We start from the raw sequence: 26217 nt of genomic DNA on the forward strand, positions 1-26217 counted from the left end.
GAAGGAGGGAAGGAAATTAAATCACATTTTACATTAAGATTCCTCTGATGTTGGTTTAAGTGTTTTATTTCTCTTTTAAAACCTGCTTATAGAATTTTCTTTTGCAGGAAACTTTCACTGAATTCATTAATTAGATGCTTTTTAACAACAGGATCACTGATACACATTTTAATCATTTATTATAATCTGCAATGCTAAAAAAACAAGAAGAAGAAGAAGAAGAGGAGCTGCTGGTGTTAATGACGTATTTATTATAATCACTTTTAAACAGTTACACTGGTAGAGAAATAACTTAAACCAGCTGTGTAGAAAATATAGTAGCGTAGCAGCTTCAGCCTTTAATATCCTAATAAACTGATGATGATGATGATGATGATGATGATGATTACAGCTTCACGTAAACCTTCTACAGATCCTCACATGATGACTGATGAAGAGTAACACAAACAAAGGGAAACTTCATCAGCACCAGAGGAACCTTTTTAATTTAAACTCAAAAAAAGGGATTTCCAAACATCTCGACACTCAGATTCAGTTTCTGGAGCCTGTAAAAAAAACACGAGAAGGACCGGAAGGATTTTATCTTTCTTTCTTTCTTTCTTTCCGTCGTTCGTTGCAGAAGTGGAACTGAAGGAATGATGACAGACGAGAAGGAAGGAGGAAGAGGAAGAGGAGGAAGGACGGATGACTTCTTACTTCCTCGCCAGCGACAAACTGTAAAAAGAAACAAAAGATTTATAATTATAATGAGTCTGAAGCTTCTCGGTGGGGGTTAGCCTAGCTTAGCATAAACAATGGAAGCGGATGGAAACTGCTAGCATCGCTCCTTTAAACAGACGACTCTGATTAACATGATGAATCCAGTTAGTTATTCATCTTTCTTTCCTTCCTCATCTTTCTTTCTTTCTTTCCTCATCTTTCTTTCTTTCTTTCCTCATCTTTCTTTCTTTCTTTCCTTCCTCATCTTTCTTTCTTTCTTTCCTTCCTCATCTTTCTTTCTTTCTTTACTCATCTTTCTTTCTTTCTTCACTCATCTTTCTTTCTTTCTTTCCTCATCTTTCTTTCTTTCTTTCTTTCCTTCCTCATCATTATTTCTTTCTTTCTTTCTCGTTCTTTTTCTTTCCTCATCTTTCTTTCTTTCCTCATCTTTCTTTCTTTCTTTCCTCATCCTTCTTTCTTTCTTTCCTCAACTTTCTCATTCTTTCTTTCCTCATATTAGTTTTCTTTCCTCATCTTTCTCATTCTTTCTTTCCTCATCTTCCTTTCTTTCTTTACTCATCTTTCTTTCTTTCCTTCCTCGTCTTTCTTTCTTTCTTTACTCATCTTTCTTTACTCATCTTTCTTTCTTTCTTCACTCATCTTTCTTTCTTTCCTATCTTTCTTTCCTCATCCTTATTTCTTTCTTTCTTTCCTCATCCTTCTTTCTTTCTTTCCTCATATTAGTTTTCTTTCCTCATCTTTCTCTCTTTTCATCATTTTACCAGTTGTAATGTTTTGCTGCTTCAGATAATATTTAACATGTAACAGTCGTCTTCTTGTTTAGCAGAGAAACTGTTGGTTAGTATTTATTTATCAGACTGAATGAAAGTCAGTAAGTTCTAGTTTATAATCAGCAGCTTCTGATCCGCTGCTGTGTTTACTGTTGACTTACTTGTAGTTGTCGCGTTCCTGCAGGTTGAGCACCAGGCTCTCAGCGTTCAGGTAGACCTTATTCTGGGATTGCGACATCTACAGGACACAGAGAGAGAAACAGACACACAGACACACACACAGAGACACACACAGACACACACACACACACACACACACAGAGACACACACACACACACACACACAGACACACACACACACACAGAGACAGAGTGAGCACAGAGGAAACACAGGTGGAAAGTTGCTCGGCCTGCAGAGCTACAATGGGATCGTTGTCAAGAGCTTCAACACTGAGCTGATTCACAGCCGCTGAGGCCCCGTCACACACACACACACACACACACACACACACACACACACACACACACACACACACACACACTGGTCCGCATGACGCGACTCTGATGTGAACACAGAGCGTTACAGTCGGCTGTGAGGTCACACAGCGAGGTGAGGTCAGTTAGAGAAGGTGCTCAGAGGTCCAGACTGTCCTCGTGTTAGAGTCTCTGCACCAGCACAGCTCTCTTGCTCAGCTGGCTACAGGTTGCTTGATAAAGTGGAGGAGTACAACTCATCAAGTATCATTCGTACACTTTGGACATTTAATGGCGTTGTGGCTCATAAACAAAGCATTTAACTAGAAAACATGATTCTGATAGAATACTGTAGCTATAAACAGGCAAGGTTGGAAACTGAAGTACTCTTTTTTATTTTAGTTTATAAAATGTATTTTTGGTTTAGTTTTAGTCTATGGTCGCGCTGTCTTCCTTTCATTCTATTTGTTGTATGTGTACTGGGGCTGTGTGATTGCCTCTAAATTTCAAATCGTAGATCGTCATTGCTCTAGATTGCCAATACACGATTAAATCGGCAAGAGGGGGGGGGGGGGGGGGGCACGTGTCCTTAGCAACGTTTTTAGTTTTTTGTTATAATGACGTTATTTTTAATGTTTTGCATCACAAGCAAAAGTGAGCGACAGCCGGAGACGTGTTGCTTTAACCTGCAAAGGCGGCAGTGCTGCAACACTGTAGGAATTTATGTTGTGTGAATATTTCAATAGTTACACATTAAAACTATATTTATTTGGATTTACTCTCTATTGAACGACCCCGAAGCAGACGGGCTGCGTGGGTTCAGAGAGAGAGTTCAAAGAGATGCACAGGGCTGGCTGACAGTGTACCTGCGCTGAGAGAAGAGAAGAAAGTAGATAGTAGGTCTAATGTGTACTTGCTTCATTTTTCTGATGGATATGTTTGTATGTTTAACCCTCCTGTTGTCCTCGAGTCAAGGGAGGAAGAAGGAAGGAAAGGAGGAAGAAGGAAGGAAGGAAGGAAAGGAGGAAAGGAAGGGAGGAAGGAAGGGAGGAATAAGGAAGGGAGGATGGAAGGGAGGAAAGGAGGGAGGAAGGAAGAAAGGGAGGAAGAAGGAAGGAAAGGAGGAAGAAAGAAGGAAGGGAGGAATAAGGAAGGAAAGGAGGGAGGAAGGAAGAAAGGGAGGAAGGAAGGATGAAAGGGAGGAAGGATGGATGGAAGGTAGGAAGGGAGGAAGGAAGGGAGGAAGATGGAAGGAAAGGAGGGAGGAAGGAAGGAAGGAAGAAGGAAGGAAAGGAGGAAAGGAAGGAAGGAAAGGAGGAAAGGAAGGGAGGAAGGAAGGGAGGAATAAGGAAGGGAGGATGGAAGGGAGGAAAGGAGGGAGGAAGGAAGAAAGGGAGGAAGGATGGAAGGGAGGAAGGATGGGAGGAAGAAGGAAGGAAAGGAGGAAGAAAGAAGGAAGGGAGGAATAAGGAAGGAAAGGAGGGAGGAAGGAAGAAAGGGAGGAAGGAAGGATGGAAGGGAGGAAGGATGGATGGAAGGGAGGAAGGGAGGAAGGAAGGGAGGAAGATGGAAGGAAAGGAGGGAGGAAGGAAGGGAGGAAGAAGGAAGGAAAGGAGGAAAGAAGGAAGGAATGAAGGTAGGAGGGAAGGATGAAAGAAGGAATGAGGGAGGGAGGAACAGTCAAGACAGACGGGGTCAATTTGACCCGGCAGGACGACACAAAGGTTAAAAGATAAACCTGATAAACCAACAAACTGTTAATCATAAAAAAAGAGAAAGGTGCTCAGAGGCTCATTTGACTCGACACAGCGGTCCAAACGCTGGCGTCACTGCTCAGAGTTCAACATGACACCAAACTGGTTTTTATACCATGAAGAAACGAAGAAGAAGAATGACGAGAACCAGTCAGGACAAAAAGACTGATCATTAGTGTCGCGTTTCACACACTGATCTGCTGCTGTGAGACCTGCAGACACTCAAACAGAAGAATGTGTCCACTGAGGTTATTTGTGGAGCGATCAGATGATGAAGATCACAGGGAGGGAAATTTAATTTAAGGAGTCTCTTTAACGCTGTTGGATCATTTTAAGTGGAGGACAAACCGGCTTCTTAGAGATAAATGTGATGTTTTCTGCAACATTTAGGAAGAAATATGATGAAATTTAAACTGATTTCAGGTCCTTATTTGTTGTATTTCTTTAGCTAATTAAATAAATCAGAGTTTGCTGAGCAGGATTATTACTTTAGTTCCTGATTATTAGTTTGGATCAGAATAAAAAGGGAGTTTGGTGCATCTATACCTTCCTGTTGTCCTCGAGTTAAGGAAGGAAGGGAGGAAGGGAGGAAGGAAAGGAGGGAGGGAGGAAGGAAGAAGGAAGGAAAGGAGGGAAGGGACGAAAGGAAAGAATGAAGGAATGAGGAAGAAGGAAGGAAAGGAGGGAGAAAGGAAAAGAGGAAGGGAGGAGGAAGGAAAGGAGGGAAGGAAGGAAAGGAAGGAGGAAAGGAAAGAAGGACGGTAGGAGGGAGGGAGGAAAGAAGTAAGGGAGGAAGGAAAGGAAGGACGGACGGAAGGAAGAAAGAAGGAAGGAAGGAAGGAAAGAGGGAGGGAGGGAGAAAGGAAAAGAGGAAGGGTGGAAGGAAGGAAAGTAGGAAGGAAGAACGGTAGGGGGGAGGAAGGAAAGAGAGAAGGAGGGAGGGAGGAAGGACAGACGGAAGGAAGGAACGGAGGGAGGGAGGAAGGAAGAAGGAAGGAAAGGAGGGAAGGAAAGAAGGGAGGAAAGAAGGAACAGTCAAAAACAGACGGGGTGAATTTAACCCGGGAGGACGACATGAAAGTTAAAACATTAAAAGCAACAGAGAGAGAATCAGCAGATGAATGCTGGAGGTTAGTTTCTGTTTCCTGCTCTTCTGGCGCCATCTAGTGGCCAGAATCACACACAGCAGCTCGTCCACTCAGTCAGTTTATGTTCTTCTCTTCTTTTCCTTTACTTCTCTGTTGCTGCATTATATTTTTTTTAAACATCATTTTTAAACAGCATAGATGTGATTTAGCTTTGTGCTTTGTGTTAATGTGGAAACAATATAATAATATTTAAGGTCTTTTTTTGTACTTTCACACCAAACGTGAAAATTACACAGCGAATAAAAAGGTTTAATTTTTTTTCGTAACAACGTTGATTTTTCTGAAAACATCAACCAATCACGAAGCGGAATATCCTGCTCTATGTGTTAATGAGTCTACATTGATTGATCAGCTCTCAGTCTGTGAGCTCGGCTGTTTCACTGCAGTCGGTTCAACAGCGAACCAGCTGAGAACCAACGTGCTTTTCCACGGCTCGGTTGTTAGGGAGCCACGTCATTACGTCACCGTATACGTCAGTTACGTCGCTGCTTTCCCGTAAAGACTCTCGCCAACTTCGAAGCAACAACAACGATGGCAGACTACGCGTTTGTACAGCTGTTGCTCCGGGCTCGCATCCAAACACGGCAGATACAACGTGTTTGTGCTGCTCGACAGGACTGAGATGGTTACGTTAGCCTTTGTTGTAAGCTTCCTTCCATCTTTCCTTCTCATCCATCTTCCCTTCCTTCCTTCTTTCCTTCCTTCCTTCCATCTTTCCTTTCATCCTTCCTTCTCTTCCATCTTTCCCTCCTTCCTTCCTTCCTTACTTCCATCTTTCTTTCCTTCCATCTTTCATCTGTCTTTCTGTTCCATCTTTCTTCCCATCCTTCCTTCCTTCCATCTTTCCTTCCTTCCTTCTCTTCCATCTTTCCTTCCTTCCTTCCTTCCATCTTTCCTTCCTTCCTTCCTTCCTTCCTTCCTTCCTTCCTTCCTTCCTTCCATCTTTCCTTCCTTCCTTCTCTTCCATCTTTCCTTCCTTCCTTCCTTCCATCTTTCCTTCCTTACTTCCTTCCTTCTCTTCCATCTTTCCTTCCTTCCTTCCTTCCTATCTTTCGTCCTTCTCTTCCTTCCTTCCTTCCTTCCTATCTTTCATCCTTCCTTCCTTCATTCCTCCTTTCCTTCCTTCTTCCCTCCCTCCCTCCTTGTGATTCCCACCTCTTTGCTTTAGATGAGCACAGCTAATTCACAACGCAAATGTGTCTGAATTTCACCATCAGTCAAATGTTAATTATATGATAATTCACTCCTTATGTATTCACCACTATGCGGTTTGTTGTGGTTGGTCTCAATAACGCCCGCCCCCCCCCTCTAATGTAAGCGGTTCGTTCCTCTAGTCCAACAAAGAACTGAGCCACTAGAGGCTCCACGATACGATATTATTGTGATTTTAAAATATATTGCGATATGCTGCGATATATATTGCAATTCATTACCTTTCTTCATCTATAAATTATGTCCACAAAGGAAAAAAACCTTAAATTTTCATTTGCTATTCCTATAATCAAAGATCAATACTTGGCGTCCGTGTATCGGTACAATATCGCGATACTATGTTGTATCGAATATCTTAATATCATGATATAGAATAAATGTCTTTTTATGCTTTTAAAGGCTGCATTACAGTAAAAATGCTTAACAGACTGTTCTATGATCTGCCTTTATCCACTTAGTCATTATATTCACATTACTGATGATTATTGATCAAAAAGCACCGACCGACAGTCATCGATACAATATTGTCCAAATATCGATATCGAGGTGTTTGGTCAAATATATCGTGATGTTTGATTCTGTCCGTATCGCCCAGCTCTAAAGCAGAGTTGGGTGAATGATCGGAGATTATTGTTGAGCTGTTAGCTAACCCGAACCCAAACAGTAACAAACAGTAAAACACAGTAATCAATAGAAAGAGAAGTTCGTACCGTCTTGGCGATGTTCTGCGCTGCCCGAATCTTCCTCAGCTTCAGGTAACCCGGGTTCTTCGTCACGGCTTCACCCAGCTGTTTCACACACACACACACACACACACACACACACACACACACACACACACACACACACACACACACACACACACACACACACACACACACACACACACACACACACACACACACACACACACACACACACACACACACACACACACACAGAGAGAGAGAGAGAGACACACACACACACACACACACAGAGACAGAGAGAGACACACACACACACACACACACACACACAGAGAGAGAGACACACACACACACACACACACACACAGAGAGAGACACACACACACACACACACACACACACACACACACACACACACACACACACACACACACACACACACACACACACACACACACACACACACACACACACACACACACACACACACACACACACACACAGTCTCAGTTAGAGGAATAATTACAGCAGGTTTCTGTTTCCCGCCACATTGAGTCTGGACCTGATCAGTGAATCTACCTTTGAACTTCAAACCCTCAGGTGGGTTTTTTTAAAGTGTTCCTCCTCGTAATCTACAGACTGTAACGTTGATAGAAACTTCATATTAGCTTCAGATCAACTTTTAAATCCATCTATGAGTTTCTATTGAGCTTCATCAGTGTGAGGTTAATCATATCAATGATATCTGACACATTTACAGTGTTTTTAGCATCAGATTCCCTCTTAGTGTTTCCTGTTGAGCTGTGGTGTAACCATAGTAACACAAAAGAGGGACAGAGTCTTTCTTTCTTTCTTTATATCTTTTCTTTCTATCTTTCTTTCTTTTTCTTTTTTCTATCTTTCTTTCTTTCTTCCCCTTCTTTCTATCTTTCTTTCTTTATATCTCTTCTTTCTTTCTTTCTTTGTCTTCTTTCTTTCTTTTTTTCTCCTTTCTTTTTCTATCTTTCTTTCTTTCTGTATTTTCCTCGTTTTTTTACTCCCTCTTCTTTTCTATAAATGTTAACACAGAAGGAGGGACTGTGGGACTTTAGCACTAAAAAAAGACAAAATAATAGTAAACTATGCCTCAAAATGTCTTTCTTCCTGCACAGAGGGAATAATAATAATAATAATAATATTTATGTATTTATAATAATAATAATATGTATGTATTTATAATAATAATAATAATATGTATGTATTTATAATAATAATAATAATATTTATGTATTTATAATAATAATAATAATATGTATGTATTTATAATAATAATAATAATATGTATGTATTTTTATAATAATAATAATAATATTGATGTATTTATAATAATAATAATAATAATAATATGTATGTATTTATAATAATAATAATAATATGTATGTATTTATAATAATAATAATAATATGTATGTATTTATAATAATATAATAATAATAATATTGATGTATTTATAATAATAATAATAATATTTATGTATTTATAATAATAATAATATTTATTATGTATTTATAATAATAATAATAATAATATTTATTTATGTATTAATAATAAATAATAAACGGACCATCTTGGCGGCTTCAGCTTCTCCTTCAGCCTGGATGATCTTCTGTCTCTGGTCCTGTTTCGCCTTCTCAACGTAAGAACTGAGCTCGCTGCGCCTCCTGCTGGGCTGCAGAGGAACAGACACACACCAGTCAAACCAGTCACCAACCAGTCTAAACACCAGTCACCAACCAGTCTAAACACCAGTCTACACACATCTGTGGGGATCAAACAGCGACCGCGTGGACCAAACCCGGTCCTGCTGCAGTAACATGTTTGGTCTTTTACAGATTTATACATTAACAGTGGTGATAATCGATTCATCGCTGGAGTCACTTTAAAAGCTAATTAATCTCTCTCTCCTTTAAAAAATAAAAAATAATCAAATAAAATAAAAAAATGCATCTTTATGATTATAAATGCCTCAATATAAGAAGGCAGATTTTAAAAAATTATAAAAAAAGGTTATTTTTTTCTCATTTAGAGTTTATTTTTCACTTTTTAAAAAAAGGATGGTTTTTTTTTCTATATCTATAAAAGAGATTTCAGGAAGTTTTAAAGACATTTAACATATTTTTAAGCTATCAGGATAAAATCAATTAATAAGTTGCAGTAAACACAGACATATATAATTAATAAAAAACTAAATTTGTAAAAAGGCAGAAACAATCCTCCCAATGCAGGTAGAGGCTGTATCACAGTACACTCTACCTGCATTGGGAGGAACTGAAGTAAAGCAGCAGATTCACTTTTTATTCTCTCCTGCTGACTAAACATTAAAGCAGCTGCTGCCATCCCATAATGAGTCCATCCCATAATGAGTCCATCCCATAATGAGTCCATCCCATAATGATTCCATCCCATAATGAGTCCATCCCATGAGTCCATCCCATAATGAGTCCATCCCATAATGAGTCCATCCCATAATAACACACTGAGACGTTAAATAAGAGGCTGCAGGAAGTGAATGATTGTTTATGTTATAATTATCCACATCTATACTTTTCACAGCGAGTTTAAAAACATTTCTGTTCGTTTCAGGACAGAAAACATCGTTATATAGTTCTATCTTTCCTTCCTTCCTTCCATCCTTCCATCTTTCCTTCCATCCATCCTTCCATCTTTCCTTCCTTCCTTCCTTCCTTCCTTCCTTCCATCTTTCCTTCCTTCCTTCCTTTCCTTCCTTCCGTCCATCTTTCATCTGTCCTTCTGTTCCATCTTTCCTTCCTTCCTTCCATCCTTCCTTTCCTTGAATCTTCCCTTCCCTCCCTCCCTGTGATTCCCACCTCTTTGCTTTAGATGAGTTTAAACTTGATTTCTTTGATCTCAGCTAACTCACATTATAAATAATGAGATAACGAAAATCCAAACTAATTAACCTGAGACAGATTTATCTCTTATTAAAACCCTCGATGTCCCGCTGTAGTGACTCTTTCTATAACGCTAGATGCTGTAGTGACTCTTTCTATAACACTAGATGCTGTAGTGACTCTTTCTATAACACTAGATGCTGTAGTGACTCTTTCTATAACACTAGATGCTGTAGAGACTCTTTCTATAACGCTAGATGCTGTAGTGACTCTTTCTATAAAGATGCTGTAGTGACTCTTTCTATAACACTCAATGCTGTAGTGACTCTTTCTATAACGCTAGATGCTGTAGTGACTCTTTCTATAACACTAGATGCTGTAGTGACTCTTTCTATAAAGATGCTGTAGTGACTCTTTCTATAACATTTGATGCTGTAGTGACTCTTTCTATAACACTAGATGCTGTAGTGATTCTTTCTATAACGCTAGATGCTGTAGTGACTCTTTCTATAACACTAGATGCTGTAGTGACTCTTTCTATAACACTAGATGCTGTAGTGACTCTTTCTATAAGACTAGAGGCTGTAGTGACTCTTTCTATAACGCTAGATGCTGTAGTGACTCTTTCTATAACACTAGATGCTGTAGTGACTCTTTCTATAACACTAGATGCTGTAGTGACTCTTTCTATAAAGATGTTGTAGTGACTCTTTCTATAACACTAGATGCTGTAGTGACTCTTTCTATAACACTCGATGCTGTAGTGACTCTTTCTATAACGCTAGATGCTGTAGTGACTCTTTCTATAACACTAGATGCTGTAGTGACTCTTTCTATAACACTAGATGCTGTAGTGACTCTTTCTATAAAGATGTAGTGACTCTTTCTATAACACTAGATGCTGTAGTGACTCTTTCTATAACACTAGATGCTGTAGTGACTCTTTCTATAACGCTAGATGCTGTAGTGACTCTTTCTATAAAGATGCTGTAGTGACTCTTTCTATAAAGATGCTGTAGTGACTCTTTCTATAACACTCGATGCTGTAGTGACTCTTTCTATAACACTAGATGCTGTAGTGACTCTTTCTATAACACTAGATGCTGTAGTGACTCTTTCTATAACACTCGATGCTGTAGTGACTCTTTCTATAACACTCGATGCTGTAGTGACTCTTTCTATAACACTAGATGCTGTAGTGACTCTTTCTATAACACTAGATGCTGTAGTGACTCTTTCTATAACACTCGATGCTGTAGTGACTCTTTCTATAACACTAGATGCTGTAGTGACTCTTTCTATAACGATGCTGTAGTGACTCTTTCTATAACGCTAGATGCTGTAGTGACTCTTTCTATAACGCTAGATGCTGTAGTGACTCTTTCTATAAAGATGCTGTAGTGACTCTTTCTATAACGCTCGATGCTGTAGTGACTCTTTCTATAACACTAGATGCTGTAGTGACTCTTTCTATAACACTAGATGCTGTAGTGACTCTTTCTATAAAGATGCTGTAGTGACTCTTTCTATAACACTAGATGATGTAGTGACTCTTTCTATAACGCTAGATGCTGTAGTGACTCTTTCTATAAAGATGCTGTAGTGACTCTTTCTATAACACTAGATGCTGTAGTGACTCTTTCTATAACACTAGATGCTGTAGTGACTCTTTCTATAACGATGCTGTAGTGACTCTTTCTATAACGATGCTGTAGTGACTCTTTCTATAACACTAGATGCTGTAGTGACTCTTTCTATAACACTAGATGCTGTAGTGACTCTTTCTATAACACTTGATGCTGTAGTGACTCTTTCTATAACACTCGATGCTGTAGTGACTCTTTCTATAACACTCGATGCTGTAGTGACTCTTTCTATAACACTAGATGCTGTAGTGACTCTTTCTATAACACTTGATGCTGTAGTGACTCTTTCTATAACACTAGATGCTGTAGTGACTCTTTCTATAACACTAGATGCTGTAGTGACTCTTTCTATAACACTAGATGCTGTAGTGACTCTTTCTATAAAGATGCTGTAGTGACTCTTTCTATAACACTAGATGCTGTAGTGACTCTTTCTATAACACTAGATGCTGTAGTGACTCTTTCTATAAAGATGCTGTAGTGACTCTTTCTATAACGCTAGATGCTGTAGTGACTCTTTCTATAACACTAGATGCTGTAGTGACTCTTTCTATAACACTAGATGCTGTAGTGACTCTTTCTATAACACTAGATGCTGTAGTGACTCTTTCTATAACACTAGATGCTGTAGAGACTCTTTCTATAACGCTAGATGCTGTAGTGACTCTTTCTATAAAGATGCTGTAGTGACTCTTTCTATAACACTAGATGCTGTAGTGACTCTTTCTATAAAGATGCTGTAGTGACTCTTTCTATAACACTAGATGCTGTAGTGACTCTTTCTATAAAGATGCTGTAGTGACTCTTTCTATAACACTTGATGCTGTAGTGACTCTTTCTATAACACTAGATGCTGTAGTGATTCTTTCTATAACGCTAGATGCTGTAGTGACTCTTTCTATAACACTCAATGCTGTAGTGACTCTTTCTATAACGCTAGATGCTGTAGTGACTCTTTCTATAAAGATGCTGTAGTGACTCTTTCTATAACACTAGATGCTGTAGTGACTCTTTCTATAACGCTAGATGCTGTAGTGACTCTTTCTATAACACTCAATGCTGTAGTGACTCTTTCTATAACGCTAGATGCTGTAGTGACTCTTTCTATAAAGATGCTGTAGTGACTCTTTCTATAACACTTGATGCTGTAGTGACTCTTTCTATAACACTAGATGCTGTAGTGATTCTTTCTATAACGCTAGATGCTGTAGTGACTCTTTCTATAACACTAGATGCTGTAGTGACTCTTTCTATAACACTAGATGCTGTAGTGACTCTTTCTATAACGCTAGATGCTGTAGTGACTCTTTCTATAACACTAGATGCTGTAGTGACTCTTTCTATAAGACTAGAGGCTGTAGTGACTCTTTCTATAACGCTAGATGCTGTAGTGACTCTTTCTATAACACTAGATGCTGTAGTGACTCTTTCTATAACACTAGATGCTGTAGTGACTCTTTCTATAAAGATGTTGTAGTGACTCTTTCTATAACACTAGATGCTGTAGTGACTCTTTCTATAACACTAGATGCTGTAGTGACTCTTTCTATAACGCTAGATGCTGTAGTGACTCTTTCTATAACACTAGATGCTGTAGTGACTCTTTCTATAACACTAGATGCTGTAGTGACTCTTTCTATAAAGATGTAGTGACTCTTTCTATAACACTAGATGCTGTAGTGACTCTTTCTATAACACTCGATGCTGTAGTGACTCTTTCTATAACACTAGATGCTGTAGTGACTCTTTCTATAACACTAGATGCTGTAGTGACTGTTTCTATAACACTCAATGCTGTAGTGACTCTTTCTATAACATTCGATGCTGTAGTGACTCTTTCTATAACATTCGATGCTGTAGTGACTTTCTATAAAGATGCTGTAGTGACTCTTTCTATAACACTAGATGCTGTAGTGACTCTTTCTATAACACTAGATGCTGTAGTGACTCTTTCTATAACGCTAGATGCTGTAGTGACTCTTTCTATAAAGATGCTGTAGTGACTCTTTCTATAAAGATGCTGTAGTGACTCTTTCTATAACACTAGATGCTGTAGTGACTCTTTCTATAACACTAGATGCTGTAGTGACTCTTTCTATAACGCTAGATGCTGTAGTGACTCTTTCTATAACACTAGATGCTGTAGTGACTCTTTCTATAACACTTGATGCTGTAGTGACCCTTTCTATAACACTAGATGCTGTAGTGACTCTTTCTATAACACTAGATGCTGTAGTGACTCTTTCTATAACGCTCGATGCTGTAGTGTCTCTTTCTATAACACTAGATGCTGTAGTGTCTCTTTCTATAACGCTAGATGCTGTAGTGACTCTTTCTATAACACTAGATGCTGTAGTGACTCTTTCTATAACGCTAGATGCTGTAGTGACTCTTTCTATAACACTAGATGCTGTAGTGACTCTTTCTATAACACTAGATGCTGTAGTGACTCTTTCTATAACGCTAGATGCTGTAGTGACTCTTTCTATAACACTAGATGCTGTAGTGACTCTTTCTATAACACTAGATGCTGTAGTGACTCTTTCTATAACACTAGATGCTGTAGTGACTCTTTCTATAACACTCGATGCTGTAGTGACTCTTTCTATAAAGATGCTGTAGTGACTCTTTCTATAACACTCGATGCTGTAGTGACTCTTTCTATAAAGATGCTGTAGTGACTCTTTCTATAACACTCGATGCTGTAGTGACTCTTTCTATAAAGATGCTGTAGTGACTCTTTCTATAAAGATGCTGTAGTGACTCTTTCTATAACGCTCGATGCTGTAGTGACTCTTTCTATAACACTAAATGCTGTAGTGACTCTTTCTATAACACTAAATGCTGTAGTGACTCTTTCTATAACACTCGATGCTGTAGTGACTCTTTCTATAAAGATGCTGTAGTGACTCTTTCTATAAAGATGCTGTAGTGACTCTTTCTATAACGCTCGATGCTGTAGTGACTCTTTCTATAACACTAAATGCTGTAGTGACTCTTTCTATAACACTAAATGCTGTAGTGACTCTTTCTATAACACTAAATGCTGTAGTGACTCTTTCTATAACACTAAATGCTGTAGTGACTCTTTCTATAAAGATGCTGTAGTGACTCTTTCTATAACGCTAGATGCTGTAGTGACTCTTTCTATAACACTAGATGCTGTAGTGACTCTTTCTATAACACTAGATGCTGTAGAGACTCTTTCTATAACGCTAGATGCTGTAGTGACTCTTTCTATAAAGATGCTGTAGTGACTCTTTCTATAACACTCAATGCTGTAGTGACTCTTTCTATAACGCTAGATGCTGTAGTGACTCTTTCTATAACACTAGATGCTGTAGTGACTCTTTCTATAAAGATGCTGTAGTGACTCTTTCTATAACATTTGATGCTGTAGTGACTCTTTCTATAACACTAGATGCTGTAGTGATTCTTTCTATAACGCTAGATGCTGTAGTGACTCTTTCTATAAAGATGCTGTAGTGACTCTTTCTATAACACTAGATGCTGTAGTGACTCTTTCTATAACACTAGATGCTGTAGTGACTCTTTCTATAACACTAGATGATGTAGTGACTCTTTCTATAACACTAGATGCTGTAGTGACTCTTTCTATAACACTAGATGCTGTAGTGACTCTTTCTATAACACTACATGCTGTAGTGACTCTTTCTATAACACTAGATGATGTAGTGACTCTTTCTATAACACTAGATGCTGTAGTGACTCTTTCTATAACACTAGATGCTGTAGTGACTCTTTCTATGACCCGGCTATAGTAATTGACGGCTCTTCTTACCGACTTGCTTGGCCTCCACAGCAGCAGTATATTCTCTGCTGAAGCTGAGCTCGGTGATCGCCACGTCGTCCAGGATGATGTTGAAGTCCTTCGCTCTCTCAAACAGCTCTCTGCGGATCAGTAGAGACACCTGGGACAGGAAACAGGGATTAAACAACATCAGTAGAGACACCTGGGACAGGAAACAGGGATTAATAAACATCAGTAGAGACACCTGGGACAGGAAACAGGATTAATAAACATCAGTAGAGACACCTGGGACAGGAAACAGGGATTAATAAATACTCACATATTCAGCTGTAAAACAACCCTTTATTCTAACTTACTGCAGTTAAGAAACATCATTAACCTTATTATTAAAGACATGGGTGTAATTTCATTATTGTGTAAATTTAATTTTGTTTTTGTCTTTTTTCCCTCCAGTTTATTTTTTGAGCTGAACTTAAAGATCTAAAACATTGTCTATATACACTAAAGATCTATTTCTCTCAAATATTGTTCACAGATCTGTCTGAATGTGTGTTAGTGGGCAGAGATAATCCATCCCACCTCACAGGTGTGGCATCAACATGCTGATTAGACAGCATGAATATTGCACAGGTGTGTGTTAGACTGGCAGCAATAAAAAGCCACTCTGAAATGTGCAGGTTGCCTTTATTGAGGGCTTCCTCCTCCTAATGTTAATAGTGATGGCTTTTCTAATGTCTTCTGACTCCATTGAGTATGGGAGATGTCAGAAAACCAGTCAGTGTCTGGTGTGACCACCCTGACCCTGCTAACCCATCTCCTTCACATAGAGTAGATCAGGTTGGTGAATGTTGGTCCTCTTCAACGGCTGTGTGAAGTTCCTGGATATTGTTAACAGGCCACAATCAACTCTATGTGAAGGAGATGGGTTAGTAGGTTATTATTATTATATTATTATTATGGTACCTGTGCTCTGCGTGTGATGAGTATATATTAGTATTATCATTATTATTAATAATATTATTATTATATTATTAATATTTATATACCTGTGCTCTCTGTGTGATGAGTATTTATTATTATTATTATTATTATTAATAATATTTATATACCTGTGCTCTCTGTGTGATGAGCTGTGAAGCGTTGAATTTGGCCACGACGCTCTTCAGCACCTCGTTGACGATGGAGGGAAGAACTCGCTCATCGTAGTCTTTCCCCAGATGTTGGTAGAGAGCGGGAAGGTTGGAGGCCAGCGGCCGAGACAAGACACGCAGAGACACGCTCACCATCTGCAGATCTGAGAGGAACCAATAAATCAATACATCAATACATCAATACATCAATACATCAATACATCAATACATCAATACATCAATACATCAATACACCAGTCAGTCAGTCAAACATGCAGCCAGATGTCTTTTTCTCCACATGAACAGACTGATTATAAATGACTTTGGACTGAAACATTACAATAACTCAGTAATGGGACTAACAGCAGCTTCTTCCTCCCATCGTATATAAAAACAGTGATTTCACATTTAAACTGCAGGTAAAAGCTGATAATTACTGTAATTATATGTATTATTATTATTATTATTGTTCTGGCACACTGGGAGGAAAGGTGTGTGCTTACCAGAGAATAATAATAATAATAATAATAATAATGATGAGAGTCTGTCGGCCAATCAGAATAAAGAAAAGTAATTTACTGTTATGTCATGTTTGACAATGGAAAAACAAAATGCAACAGTTTGAATCCTTTACTGGATACATTTGAGGATCTTTAGTATTTGGTATTTTTTTAAAAGCATCACTTGAACATTAAATACCAACAAGAATCTGTGTTTTACTGTCTTAAACCAACAGTTAGTGTGTTTATGTGTGTGTGATGATTCCTCCTGTGGTTTCAGGTCTCATGATTACAGAGAGCTGACTGCTGCTTTAACACACACAGAGAGAAACTGTGAACTTTTCCTTTAATAAAGTAACAAATCTGTATTTTGCACAAAAGTTCAACCTGAGAAGAAAATAAATGAATCTCAGAGAGTCTGACCTTTGCTTCCTGTGAGAGAGGAAATCTTTCTGGGTGTTGCTCTGATGTCGTAGATGATGGGATACTGGAACCAGGGTATCCTACACACACACACACACAGAGAGAGAGAGACACACACACACACACACACACAGAGAGAGAGAGACACACACACACACACACACAGAGAGAGAGAGAGAGAGAGAGAGACACACACACACACACACACACACAGAGAGAGAGAGAGAGAGAGAGAGACACACACACACACACACACACAGAGAGAGAGACACACACACACACACACACACAGAGAGAGAGACACACACACACACACAGAGAGAGAGAGAGACACACACACACACAGAGAGAGAGAGAGACACACACACACACACAGAGAGAGAGAGACACACACACACACACAGAGAGAGAGAGACACACACACACACACACACACAGAGAGAGAGAGACACACACACACACACACACACACACACAGAGAGAGAGAGACACACACACACACAGAGAGAGAGAGAGACACACACACACACACACACACACACACACACACACACACACACACACACACACACACACACACACACACACACACACACACACACACACACACACACACACACACACACACACACACACACACACACACAGTTAAAGAGAGATACTGGAACCAGTTTCATTATTAATTGGCTCATTTTAAATGACTAAATGTTGCTCTTGGCTCCGCTCTGCTGCCGTAACGCTCCTGGTGTGACCCACCGGTCAGAGGACGGAGTTAAACGGCGGCGCTGCCGGTTTAACTCCGCTGACGGACCCGGTGGGGAGGGGCCAGCAGCTAATGTGTGCTTCTTTTACCGATATATTTATCTCTATCTTTTACATTTCTTATCCAAACAATGTCAAACTTGGCACGGCACTTACTCGAGCCTCCATCCATCCTTCCATCCTTCTTTCTTTCCTTCCTTCCTTCCTTCCATCTTTCTTCCTTCCTTCCGATCTTTCCTTCCTTCCTTCCTTCCATCTTTCCTTCCTTCCATCCATCTTCCCTTCCTTCCATCTTTCTTCCTTCCTTCCATCTTTCTTCCTTCCTTCCTTCCATCTTTCTTCCTTCCTTCCATCTTTCTTCCCTTCATTTCTTCTTTCTTCCTTCCTTCCTTCCACCTTTCTTCCTTTCCTTCCTTCCATCTTTCTTCCCTTCCTTCCTTCCTTCGATCTTTCTTCCCTTCCTTCGATCTTTCTTCCCTTCCTTCCTTCCATCTTTCTTCCCTTCCTTCCATCTTTCTTCCCTTCCTTCCTTCCTTCCTTCCATCTTTCTTCCCTTCCTTTCTTCCTTCCTTCCTTCCATCTTTCTAGGAGGAAAGAATCTATAAGAATATATCTTTTACATTTCTAATCCAAACAACGTCAAACTTGGCACGGCACTTACTCGAGCCAGTAGCAAGACACCTGTCACGTTTGAAATCAATCGGGTGAACGGTTGGAGAGATATGCGAATAACAGACAGATGTTCCTGTCATTTATAGATCGATAGATATGACCCTCATAATCTATTGAATATAGACTCAGGCTCATCTGATGAAAACAGTGCAGCTGCATCATCAACACTGGTAAGAATGATATGCTTTTTTTTTTTATTTCTTCACTTTTGGTTCACATAAAGAGGCCAAAGCTCTCTGACGCCTTGAGGAGTGATTTGTGTCCAGTGTCAACAGCATCACAGAGGTCTACCATCTACTACGTGGTCCTCAGTGAGTCAGTAACGTGGTGGTGGGGCATGAAGGACACTCTGACTTGGCAATAAGGGATTTCTGTTTATCAGAACGGGGGGAGGGGGGGGGTTGTCCTACCTGAAGTGAAGCCCCTCAGAAAGCACCGTGTCCATCTGCATCCCTCCGATCCTGTTAAAGACGATCGCTCGCTGACCTCCTTCAACTGCAGGACGGGATAATAAATAATAATAATGTAGTTTAATATATGAACAACTGACAAGTTATCAGAGCTGCAGCTAATCAATACCTTCATCATCATCATCATCATCAAAATAGTGAAAAATGTTGATCACTGTTCCTGAAATCTAAACATGACTCAAACGTCTCATTTTGTCAATTTGATACAATAAACTTTATTGTCGCCTCTGGGAAATTTGTTTTGGACTCAAATTGATACATAAAGAAAGAAAGAAAAACAGAGAGAGAGAGAGAGAAAGAGAGAGAGAGAAAGAAAGAAAGAAAGAAAGAAAGAAAGAGAGAAAGAGAGAGAAAGAGAGAAAGAGAGAAAAGGAAAGAAAGAAAGAAAGAGAGAGAAAGAGAAAGAAAGAAAGAAAGAAAGAGAGAGAAAGAAAGAGAGACAGAGAACAGATGGAAGGAAAAGAAGACAGGAAGGACAGAGGGCCGGATCTGACTCCTCAGCGGCCCCTTTCTGGCCCGCAGGCCTCATGTTTGTCCTTCCTGCTCTGAGCTAAAGGAAATGTGTTCAAGGTGTTTTTATGTCTCTGTTTCCACTAAACAGTTCTAGCTCTACTGGACTCTACTGGGTTTATTGTGCTGCTCCATCAGGGATAGTAGCTGGTACCTGCTGCGAGCCGAGCCGATACTAAATGTGACGTCATCAGACTGCCGGCAGCTGATTGGTCAGAGAGTCACTGGAAGAGTCATGAGCACGGCGTAGTAAGAAGTAAAGATGGAAGAAAGGAAAATAACACAAGAAGGAAGGAAGGAAGGAAAAGAAGACAGGAAGGAAGGAAGGAAGGAAGGGAGGAAGGAAGGGAGGAAGGAAGGAAAAGAAGACAAGAAGGAAGGAAGGAATGACAGACGAATGGAAGGATGGAAAAAAGGAAGGAAGGAAGGAAGAAAGGGAGGAAGGAAAGAAGGAAGGAAGGAAGGAAGGAAGGAATGAAGGAACTTGCTTTGTGTGAGACAGAAAGCCTCATATAGCAGCAAGTACACCATCGCCTCCATTGGTTATCTGTTTGTGTTGCTATGACGACCCCGCTCACGTTGAGGAGGAACTATAGTAATGGTGTTATAGTAGTAGAGCTAGAACTGTATAATGAAAAGCTTCATTATATTGACCCTGAGCAGCAGTTAAAGGGTTAATATCTAACTAATGAATAGACCAATCACAGCTGACCTGTGTACGTTGCTTCCTTCACACCGTACGCCAGAGCTCCGGCTCCGATCAGCAGCTTCACGCCGACACCGGCACCGCGAGGTCCAGCCGACATCCTGGCTGCTATCTGCCGCAGCTGCTGCAAAAAACCCTGCAACACACACACACACACACACACACACACACACACACACACACACACACACACACACACACACACACACACACACACACACACACACACACACACACACACACACACACACACACACACACACACAGTTATTAATAACACATATATATATATATAGTGATCATTCTTAGTGTGGACGAGCTTTAAAAGATGAAATATGCTTTAGTTTGGTGCAGATACAACACACTATAATCACTATTATCTGTTTTATCAATGAAAATTAGAATAATGATGTCATCACAAATCAAACTGCACTTTCAATACCAGTGAAGGAAGGAAGGAAAGGAGGGAGGAAGGAAGAAGGAAAGGAGGGAGGAATGGAGGAAGAAAGAAGGAAAGGAGGGAGGAATGGAGGAAGAAAGAAGGAAAGGAGGAGGGAAGAAGGAAGGAAAGGAGGGAGGAAGGAAGGAAGAAGGAAGGAAAGGAGGGAGGAATGGAGGAAGAAGGAAGGAAAGGAGGGAGGAATGGAGGAAGAAAGAAGGAAAGGAGGAAGGAAGGGAGGAAAAAAAGAAGGAAGGAAAGGAGGGAGGAAGGAAGGAAGAATGAAGGAAAGGAGGAGGGAGGAAGAAAGAAGGAAAGGAGGAAGGAAGAAGGAAAGGAGGGAGGAAGGAAGGAAGAAAGAAGGAAAGGAGGGAGGAATGGAGGAAGAAAGAAGGAAAGGAGGAGGGAAGAAGGAAGGAAAGGAGGGAGGAAGGAAGGAAGAAGGAAGGAAAGGAGGGAGGAATGGAGGAAGAAAGAAGGAAAGGAGGAAGGAAGAAGGAAAGGAGGGAGGAAGGAAGGAAGAAAGAAGGAAAGGAGGGAGGAATGGAGGAAGAAAGAAGGAAAGGAGGAAGGAAGAAGGAAGGAAAGGAGGAAGGGAGGAAGGAAGAAGGAAGGAAAGGAGGAAGAAAGAAGGAAAGGAGGAAGGAAGGGAGGAAAAAAGAAGGAAAGGAGGAGGGAAGAAGGGAGGAAAGGAGGGAGGAAGGAAGGAAGAAGGAAGGAAAGGAGGGAGGAAGGAAGGAAGAAGGAAGGAAAGGAGGGAGGAATGGAGGAAGAAAGAAGGAAAGGAGGAAGGAAGGGAGGAAAAAAAGAAGGAAGGAAAGGAGGGAGGAAGGAAGGAAGAATGAATGAAAGGAGGAGGGAGGAAGAAAGAAGGAAAGGAGGAAGGAAGAAGGAAAGGAGGGAGGAAGGAAGGAAGAAAGAAGGAAAGGAGGGAGGAATGGAGGAAGAAAGAAGGAAAGGAGGAGGGAAGAAGGAAGGAAAGGAGGGAGGAAGGAAGGAAGAAGGAAGGAAAGGAGGGAGGAATGGAGGAAGAAAGAAGGAAAGGAGGAAGGAAGAAGGAAAGGAGGGAGGAAGGAAGGAAGAAAGAAGGAAAGGAGGGAGGAATGGAGGAAGAAAGAAGGAAAGGAGGAAGGAAGAAGGAAGGAAAGGAGGAAGGAAGGAAGGAAGAAGGAAGGAAAGGAGGAAGAAAGAAGGAAAGGAGGAAGGAAGGGAGGAAAAAAGAAGGAAAGGAGGAGGGAAGAAGGGAGGAAAGGAGGGGGAAGGAAGGAAGAAGGAAGGAAAGGAGGGAGGAATGGAGGAAGAAGGAAGGAAAGGAGGGAGGAACAGAGGAAGAAAGAAGGAAAGGAGGGAGGAATGGAGGAAGAAAGAAGGAAAGGAGGGAGGAATGGAGAAAAAAAGAAGGAAAGGAGGGAGGAAGGGAGGAAAAAAAGAAGGAAGGAAAGGAGGGAGGAAGGAAGAAGTGTTATATTACTCTCTGTAGTTAAATCAGGGTTCTAACATTTTAACCATTGTATTTTCTAAACTAACGTTTCTATGACTTAATGTAAGTAGTTTACAGGTCGGCCCACACAGAGACTATAAGGAACAGTATCGGGTTGTTGTGACACAACATCAAAGACTTTATTTAATTTGTACTTTAAGGAAAGAAACATGATGATTTACAGCATGGACGCTTTTGAGATGTGGGACAGTCTGATGTGAGGGGGGGGGGGGGGGGGGGCTGGGTCCTTTAACAGAGATGATGTCATTTCCTGTACTCTGGAGCCCTTTAACAGCTGTTGGGACACTTTGATGACTAAATGAGGGGAGCATTTTATCATTACATCCATAAATTAATCTGATTTTTGTCAAAGTAAGTCAGCCTGTCTTATATCCGTTAACTTTGATATCGAACAGAAAACTGTTTTTTTTTTTAATTTCATAACTTTTCCAGGAATTTCATGACTGTGTGAATCCTGTAAAAAGACCTGCTGCCCATATAAACCAGAATGCATGAGTTAATTAACTTTACATTCACGTTACATCACATATCATCTCAGGAACTTCTCCATATTGCACATTTATATATTACTGATTTATTTATTTAACTGTATACAGCATTTTATCCTTTTTAGTCTCACCTGAGTTTAATAAACCACATATTAAAAAGGTTTTTGCACATATGTAATAATGATATCCTCCTAATGTTAAAACCACAGAGAGGCGCTCTTCTGTTTCACTGTCAGTATATAACAGTATATAACAGTATATAACAGTATATAACAGTATCTTGTGGTATATAACAGTATATAGTGTGATGTTAAACCACACAGAGGCGCTCTTCTGTCAACATTTGATTTTCGCTTTTTTTTTGTTCTTCCGGAGTCAACCGGAGAATAAATTACTTATTAGCTAATCTGCTAAAGTGCTAAATGTACTGCGTGTAAACTGAATATAAATATGAAAAGAAAAACGTGTTTTACGTGACAACATGTAATCCTTTAGTGTGTGTGCACGCGCCTAATATGAGAGGAAATGTTAAATAATCCCATTATTAAACAGACTGTGGCTTCATCTCAAGGTTCCTTCAGTGCTGCTCTACAGAAGTTAGATAAGTAAAGTTAATCAGCTTTAATATGTCTGCTCCACCTGCAGCTGCTCTCTTTACAAATGACTTTAATCTCTTTATTTTATATTAATGATCTGACTTTATTTTAACTGTGAGCCTGACTCACGTGTGCAACATCACGTTTTAACACGCAGGAGACAAACAGCTGCAGACACGTGAACACGTCATCATAAATAAACACAGCAAAGTGACTAAAGTTACACATTAAAACACATTTAAAACATTAAAGAAACAGACTTACACCAGGATCCTTGTTTGCCATGCTCGTCCTCTCTGTTAGAAAACCAGGTGAAGAAGAAAAGCCAAGGTCACGCGTAGTGACGTACTTCCGAGTGCGCGGAGGATCATGGGAAATGTAGTTAAAGTACTGCAGTATTATAGTGATGTAGTATGCAGTATTACAGTAAAAGTACTGCAGTATTATAGTGATGTAGTATGCAGTATTACAGTAAAAGTACTGCAGTATTATAGTGATGTAGTATGCAGTATTACAGTAAAAGTACTGCAGTATTATAGTGATGTAGTATGCAGTATTACAGTAAAAGTACTGCAGTATTATGAGTGATGTAGTATGCAGTATTACAGTAAAAGTACTGCAGTATTATGAGTGATGTAGTATGCAGTATTACAGTAAAAGTACTGCAGTATTATGAGTGATGTAGTATGCAGTATTACAGTAAAAGTACTGCAGTATTATAGTGATGTAGTATGCAGTATTACAGTAAAAGTACTGCAGTATTATGAGTGATGTAGTATGCAGTATTACAGTAAAAGTACTGCAGTATTATGAGTGATGTAGTATGCAGTATTACAGTAAAAGTACTGCAGTATTATAGTGATGTAGTATGCAGTATTACAGTAAAAGTACTGCAGTATTATAGTGATGTAGTATGCAGTATTACAGTAAAAGTACTGCAGTATTATAGTGATGTAGTATGCAGTATTACAGTAAAAGTACTGCAGTATTATGAGTGATGTAGTATGCAGTATTACAGTAAAAGTACTGCAGTATTATGAGTGATGTAGTATGCAGTATTACAGTAAAAGTACTGCAGTATTATGAGTGATGTAGTATGCAGTATTACAGTAAAAGTACTGCAGTATTATGAGTGATGTAGTATGCAGTATTACAGTAAAAGTACTGCAGTATTATAGTGATGTAGTATGCAGTATTACAGTAAAAGTACTGCAGTATTATGAGTGATGTAGTATGCAGTATTACAGTAAAAGTACTGCAGTATTATGAGTGATGTAGTATGCAGTATTACAGTAAAAGTACTGCAGTATTATAGTGATGTAGTATGCAGTATTACAGTAAAAGTACTGCAGTATTATAGTGATGTAGTATGCAGTATTACAGTAAAAATACTGCAGTATTATGAGTGATGTAGTATGCAGTATTACAGTAAAAGTACTGCAGTATTATAGTGATGTAGTATGCAGTATTACAGTAAAAGTACTGCAGTATTATAGTGATGTAGTATGCAGTATTACAGTAAAAGTACTGCAGTATTATAGTGATGTAGTATGCAGTATTACAGTAAAAGTACTGCAGTATTATAGTGATGTAGTATGCAGTATTACAGTAAAAGTAGTGGTTTGGTCCTCTGACTGATATATTATTATTATGACATCATTGAATAAGATCCTGAGATGAAGACAGAAGAAAGAAAATATTCATTTATTGTTGATAAATCATCTTTATTGATTATTTAAAGACATCCAATAATTTCATGTACAGATTAACTTCATCCACACAATCAGTTAGTTTAACACTGAGTGTCAGCTATGTACAAGAACATAATAAAGATCTCCTCATTAATTATTATCATGATAATTACAGCTTGATTGAATATTTCTTTATGACTTTACAAAGTGGTGAAAACCAAACAGACACAAATACATTAATACAGCAGTGAGAGCTTCATGGATAAAAACACACAGGAAAAAGTTATATATGCAATATTAGTATTTCATGTATACGGACAATACTAATAATTTGAATTGTGTACAATATTCATATAATATACATATATATTTATTTCACTTTAATCTGTGCAATAAGAATATCACCTCTGGTATATTACCACTCAATACCAATATTACAGTTGTTAACATAGACTGTATATATAATGGACGTAACATCCGTGACGTCACCCATTGGTTTGTGGACTGCTGATCGGAGGCCAATAGTATCGGATCTGAGCAGCGCCATCTTTAACATTTCAGGTGCATGCTGGGAAAAATAAAAACATGGATTCTACTTATATGGGCATCAGGAGGAGCATGAGGCGCCCTCCTGAACCTGTGAACCAATCAACCTGTCAATCACCACGTAGCCACGCCCTAATGCATACCCTGCTTTATTGTCACATATAAAATCAGGGAGGCCAAAATGTCCCAAATGAACATCATACTGCATTGAAGAAGGCTTTAAACTAGCGATTGAGACCATAAACACATTTTGAAAACGTTTACTGAGGTTAGAAATCAAGTGAGAAGTTGGTGAATTCTCCATTGACTTGTATAGAGACGGAAGTCCTTTTGACACCAAAACGGTCGCCCCCTGGTGGCCTTTTGATAGAATGCAGTTTTAAATTACTTCCATGTTGGCCTCATTTCAGAGGACCGGAACTCCCCGCCTGGTGGTTAATAATGTAAATAATGTCACGATTATTTATATTACATATCTTTACTATTATTGTTCTTATTGTTTTATTATTGCTGCTCTTATATTCTATTTTGCAGCTGTAACAATGCAAATTTCCCCATTGTGACTAATAAATGAATATCTTAACTTATCTTCTCTTAAACTGAAAATATCAACAACACATATATAAACAGAATAAAGTGTGACTGACAGCTGATCTCTGAGCAGCTCAGAAACATGAAGAATTACAACATCTGACATATGAAGTCTGA

At 39.3% G+C, this 26217-nt stretch overlaps 1 protein-coding gene across 1 annotated transcript; it reads right to left on the minus strand.

Annotated features, from left to right (window-relative positions):
* Positions 1–231: 231 nt before the first annotated feature.
* On the minus strand, positions 232–23611 carry LOC133991151 (prohibitin-2-like). The gene is given in 11 exon segments (XM_062429622.1): positions 232–714; positions 1652–1728; positions 6789–6866; positions 8370–8444; positions 8446–8474; positions 15106–15235; positions 16185–16369; positions 17129–17208; positions 18973–19057; positions 20255–20384; positions 23537–23611. Coding segments are annotated over 11 exon segments (912 nt in total). The 5' UTR covers positions 23558–23611; the 3' UTR covers positions 232–692.
* Positions 23612–26217: the final 2606 nt, after the last annotated feature.

Source organism: Scomber scombrus, chromosome 11, assembly GCF_963691925.1.
Source record: "Scomber scombrus chromosome 11, fScoSco1.1, whole genome shotgun sequence".
NCBI lineage: Eukaryota > Metazoa > Chordata > Actinopteri > Scombriformes > Scombridae > Scomber > Scomber scombrus.